We start from the raw sequence: 6,000 nt of genomic DNA on the forward strand, positions 1-6,000 counted from the left end.
ACATAGTGAATGGAGGAGGGTATATCAGAGCGCATAGTGAATGGAGGAGGGTAGATCAGAGCACACAGCACATAGTGAATGGAGGAGGGTATATCAGAGAGCACAGCACATAGTGAATGGAGGAGGGTATATCAGAGAGCACAGCACATAGTGAATGGAGGAGGGTAGATCAGAGCACACAGCACATAGTGAATGGAGGAGGGTATATCAGAGCGCACAGCACATAGTGAATGGAGGAGGGTAGATCAGAGCGCACAGCACATAGTGAATGGAGGAGGGTATATCAGAGCGCACAGCACATAGTGAATGGAGGAGAGTATATCAGAGCGCACAGCACATAGTGAATGGAGGAGGGTAGATCAGAGCACACAGCACATAGTGAATGGAGGAGGGTATATCAGAGAGCACAGCACATAGTGAATGGAGGAGGGTAGATCAGAGCGCACAGCACATAGTGAATGGAGGAGGGTATATCAGAGAGCACAGCACATAGTGAATGGAGGAGGGTAGATCAGAGCGCACAGCACATAGTGAATGGAGGAGGGTAGATCAGAGCGTACAGCACATGGTGAATGGAGGAGGGTATATCAGAGCGTACAGCACATAGTGAATGGAGGAGGGTATATCAGAGCACACAGCACATAGTGAATGGAGGAGGGTAGATCAGAGCGCACAGCACATAGTGAATGGAGGAGGGTATATCAGAGCGCACAGCACATAGTGAATGGAGGAGGGTAGATCAGAGCACACAGCACATAGTGAATGGAGGAGGGTATATCAGAGCGCACAGCACATAGTGAATGGAGGAGGGTATATCAGAGCGCACAGCACATAGTGAATGGAGGAGGGTAGATCAGAGCGCACAGCACATAGTGAATGGAGGAGGGTAGATCAGAGCGCACAGCACATAGTGAATGGAGGAGGGAAGATCAGAGCACACAGCACATAGTGAATGGAGGAGGGTATATCAGAGAGCACAGCACATAGTGAATGGAGGAGGGTAGATCAGAGCACACAGCACATAGTGAATGGAGGAGGGTCTATCGGAGCGCACAGCACATAGTGAATGGAGGAGGGTAGATCAGAGCGCACAGCACATAGTGAATGGAGGAGGGTCTATCGGAGCGCACAGCACATAGTGAATGGAGGAGGGTAGATCAGAGCGCACAGCACAAAAACTCGATTCACGATTCGATGGATACCGCGCCGGTCCTGAGGAGACGCGGCCTCACCTACAAACTCCTCCCCGCAGCTCCTCAGGGCCAGCGCGGCGTCAGCTGAAAATCTGAATGGATATGACCTCTCGACTCCATTTTTTCCCAGCCCCATTTGTTGCGCTGCTGAAGCGCTTTGCAGACCCTTCGCTGTCATTTATTTCAATGGGTGGGGCATTTTGGGATCGCTGTACACGCCGCTCCTCCACCGCCCAAAAGATGGGCTTTTTTTCCCCGCCCCCGTGTGAAGCCCTCATACTCTCACACGAGGGGGGGTGATTTACAGGCGCTATTTTTAGCGTTCAAACGCCCGAAAAGCGCCTTCAGTGTGGACGTCTTACACCTCAGGATTACCGATCTCGGCGCTCGGAGTTCCGTTTTTAAATTCAAATAAAAGCGTTGATGACTTTCACAAATAAGACCCCGCCCCCAAGGTGGGAGGTCCTCCTATTTATAAATCAGAGTTATATTTGTCCCTCTTATCATGGCGGTCAGTGTTTGCCGAGGGGGCGCGGCCATGATGAGGTCATCAAATGTTGGCAGCGATCTTCCATCCAACGCCAGAGCCAAGAATCTCTTCACCTCATCAGAAAAAGTAATCCTCCCCCTCCCCTCCCCCACTGTACTTACCTGCATGGGTGACCACCTGTCATGCAGCCGATGTCGTGTTCTGGGGATTGGAAATCCTCGCTCTTCTTCTCCCTCCTCACTCTGCAGATTTCCAGGAAATCGATTCTCCAGGAAGTGGCTGTTTCTCAGGAAATCGATACTCCTGGAAGTGGCCGTTTCCCAGGAAATCGATACTCCCGGAAGTGGCCGTTTCTCAGGAAATCAATACTCCAGGAAGTGGCCGTTTCCCAGGAAATCTATACTCCAGGAAGTGGCCGTTTCCCAGGAAATCGATACTCCAGGAAGTGGCCGTTTCCCAGGATATCGATAATCCAGGAAGTGGCCTTTTCCCAGGAAATAGATAATCCAGGAAGTGGCCGTTTCCCAGGAAATCGATACTCCAGGAAGTGGCCGTTTCCCAGGAAATCGATACTCCTGGAAGTGGCCGTTTCCCAGGAAATCGATACTCCCGGAAGTGGCCGTTTCTCAGGAAATCAATACTCCAGGAAGTGGCCGTTTCCCAGGAAATCTATACTCCAGGAAGTGGCCGTTTCCCAGGAAATCGATACTCCAGGAAGTGGCCGTTTCCCAGGATATCGATAATCCAGGAAGTGGCCTTTTCCCAGGAAATAGATAATCCAGGAAGTGGCCGTTTCCCAGGAAATCGATACTCCAGGAAGTGGCCGTTTCCCAGGAAATCGATACTCCAGGAAGTGGCCGTTTCCCAGGAAATCGATACTCCCGGCAGTGGCCGTTTCCCGGGAAATCGATACTCCCGGAAGTGGCCGTTTCCCAGGAAATCGATACTCCAGGAAGTGGCCGTTTCCAGGGAAATCGATACTCCAGGAAGTGGCCGTTTCCCGGGAAATCGATACTCCCGGAAGTGGCCGTTTCCCAGGAAATCGATACTCCAGGAAGTGGCCGTTTCCCGGGATATCGATACTCCCGGAAGTGGCCGTTTCCCAGGAAATCGATACTCCAGGAAGTGGCCGTTTCCCAGGAAGTCGATACTCCAGGAAGTGGCCGTTTCCCAGGATATCGATACTCCAGGAAGTGTCCGTTTCCCAGGAAATCGATACTCCTGGAAGTGGCCGTTTCCCAGGAAATCGATACTCCCGGAAGTGGCCGTTTCCCAGGAAATCGATACTCCCGGAAGTGGCCGTTTCCTAAGAAATCGATACTCCAGGAAGTGGCCGTTTCCCAGGAAATCGATACTCCCGGTAGTGGCCGTTTCCCGGGAAATCGATACTCCCGGAAGTGGCCGTTTCCCAGGATATCGATACTCCCGGAAGTGGCCGTTTCCCAGGATATCGATACTCCCGGAAGTGGCCGTTTCCCGGGAAATCGATACTCCAGGAAGTGGCCGTTTCCCAGGAAATCAATACTCCAGGAAGTGGCCGTTTCCCAGGAAATCTATACTCCAGGAAGTGGCCGTTTCCCAGGAAATCGATACTCCAGGAAGTGGCCGTTTCCCAGGATATCGATAATCCAGGAAGTGGCCTTTTCCCAGGAAATCAATACTCCAGGAAGTGGCCGTTTCTCAGGAAATCAATACTCCAGGAAGTGGCCGTTTCTCAGGAAATCAATACTCCAGGAAGTGGCCGTTTCCCAGGAAATCTATACTCCAGGAAGTGGCCGTTTCCCAGGAAATCGATACTCCAGGAAGTGGCCGTTTCCCAGGATATCGATAATCCAGGAAGTGGCCTTTTCCCAGGAAATAGATAATCCAGGAAGTGGCCGTTTCCCAGGAAATCGATACTCCAGGAAGTGGCCGTTTCCCAGGAAATCGATACTCCAGGAAGTGGCCGTTTCCCAGGAAATCGATACTCCCGGCAGTGGCCGTTTCCCGGGAAATCGATACTCCCGGAAGTGGCCGTTTCCCAGGAAATCGATACTCCAGGAAGTGGCCGTTTCCCGGGAAATCGATACTCCAGGAAGTGGCCGTTTCCCGGGAAATCGATACTCCCGGAAGTGGCCGTTTCCCAGGAAATCGATACTCCAGGAAGTGGCCGTTTCCCGGGATATCGATACTCCCGGAAGTGGCCGTTTCCCAGGAAATCGATACTCCAGGAAGTGGCCGTTTCCCAGGAAGTCGATACTCCAGGAAGTGGCCGTTTCCCAGGATATCGATACTCCAGGAAGTGTCCGTTTCCCAGGAAATCGATACTCCTGGAAGTGGCCGTTTCCCAGGAAATCGATACTCCCGGAAGTGGCCGTTTCCTAAGAAATCGATACTCCAGGAAGTGGCCGTTTCCCAGGAAATCGATACTCCCGGTAGTGGCCGTTTCCCGGGAAATCGATACTCCCGGAAGTGGCCGTTTCCCAGGATATCGATACTCCCGGAAGTGGCCGTTTCCCAGGATATCGATACTCCCGGAAGTGGCCGTTTCCCGGGAAATCGATACTCCAGGAAGTGGCCGTTTCCCAGGAAATCGATACTCCAGGAAGTGGCCGTTTCCCAGGAAATCGATACTCCAGGAAGTGGCCGTTTCCCAGGAAATCGATACTCCAGGAAGTGGCCGTTTCCCAGGAAATCGATACTCCAGGAAGTGGCCGTTTCCCAGGAAATCGATACTCCTGGCAGTGGCCGTTTCCCGGGAAATCGATACTCCCGGAAGTGGCCGTTTCCCAGGAAATCGATACTCCAGGAAGTGGCCGTTTCCCGGGAAATCGATACTCCAGGAAGTGGCCGTTTCCCGGGAAATCGATACTCCAGGAAGTGGCCGTTTCCCAGGAAGTCGATACTCCAGGAAGTGGCCGTTTCCCAGGAAATCGATACTCCAGGAAGTGGCCGTTTCCCGGGAAATCGATACTCCAGGGAGTGGCCGTTTCCCAGGAAATCGATACTCCAGGAAGTGGCCGTTTCCCAGGAAATCGATACTCCAGGAAGTGGCAGTTTTCTAGGAAATCGATACTCCAGGAAGTGGCCGTTTCCCGGGAAATCGATACTCCAGGAAGTGGCCGTTTCCCAGGATATCGATAATCCAGGAAGTGGCCTTTTCCCAGGAAATCAATACTCCAGGAAGTGGCCGTTTCCCGGGAAATCGATACTTTCTCAGGGAACTTTAATACAGGAGCCGCCGGGTCACTTTGCACACAGGAGCGTCCAATCATCCGGGGGCAGAACTGGGTCTTAAAGGGGAACTCCACCCCACAAAGAATCCCGACTTCTCCAGCCTGACCGACCTCCAGCCATGACACACCCCTGAGATCACCTGGTCAGGTAGATCATTCCTGTGATAAGGATGAATAGTGATGTGTATGGATGGAGATCTGCACATGTAATACCGCACACCGCCTATAGGGGGAGTCACACGGGAAATAAACGTCACATATACCGAGCAGCTCCGCCAGGCTCCTCTTCACACCTCCCGGGGTAGAGCCGGTCACAGCCGACATCGCCGCCGCCACACACTCAGGAGAGGACCTCGGGATCACCGGGACCTTCCCGCCACTCTCCAGGCAGATAGGGCGCGCTGCGCTGCTATTGGTGGATCCGCGGCGTGGCCGCGCTGCTATTGGTGGAATTCCGGTATGGACGGTAGAGGTAAAGAGACCTCTGTGGGGCCAGAAGGAGCGGCCATTTTCTTGTGGCCAAAGCTGTGCGGTGACAACTATCAAGTCATACGGGTTTCCAATTCATTTATATTGATTAGGAGTTTATTTATTTATTTTCTATCACTTTTAACCATTTCACTTCTTTACCTCCTCCCCCCTTCACGACCAGGGCGTTTTTTTTTTTTTTGCCATGCGGAACTACACTACTTTATCTGACAATTGCGCGGTCGTGCGACACTGTGCCCAAAAGACATTTATATCATTTTTTATGAGCTTTCTTTTGGAGATATTTGATCACCTCTGCATTTTTTTTATTTTTATTCTATAAACAAAGAAAGACCAACAAAAAAAAAACTTTCTGCTATAAAACATCTCCAATAAAAAGATAAAAATAAATAAATAAAAAATCTGATCTTTTTAAATGATATTAAACAGCAAGAAAATACGTTCTCCCTGCAAATGAATGTGATAATGTGTGGGGTGCGTCACGTATATACTTATTGGGGTACACATTAGGGAGGACCTACCTGAGGATGGAGCCCCCCAGCGATACCCTTGGAGGGACTCTCCCTGATTTGGAGCAATGTCCCTCTGTCCCTCATTTCTCCTCATGTGTCCC

General features: G+C 51.4%; 1 protein-coding gene across 3 annotated transcripts in view; it reads right to left on the bottom strand.

The window, feature by feature from the left end:
• The window catches only part of FANCA (FA complementation group A), a 70,498-nt gene extending 65,222 nt beyond the window's left edge, over positions 1-5,276 (bottom strand). Inside the window, exon 1 of one of the 3 annotated variants that reach the window (XM_040329641.1) lies at positions 5,162-5,273. In XM_040329641.1, the coding sequence (XP_040185575.1) occupies positions 5,162-5,222 (61 nt within the window). In that variant the 5' untranslated portion in view covers positions 5,223-5,273. Of the gene's footprint in view, positions 1-5,161 lie in introns of all 3 variants that reach the window. The other 2 variants (XM_040329639.1, XM_040329642.1) reach the window with 2 other exon arrangements.
• Positions 5,277-6,000: the final 724 nt, after the last annotated feature.

This window comes from Rana temporaria, chromosome 11, assembly GCF_905171775.1.
Source record: "Rana temporaria chromosome 11, aRanTem1.1, whole genome shotgun sequence".
Taxonomy (NCBI): Eukaryota; Metazoa; Chordata; class Amphibia; order Anura; family Ranidae; genus Rana; species Rana temporaria.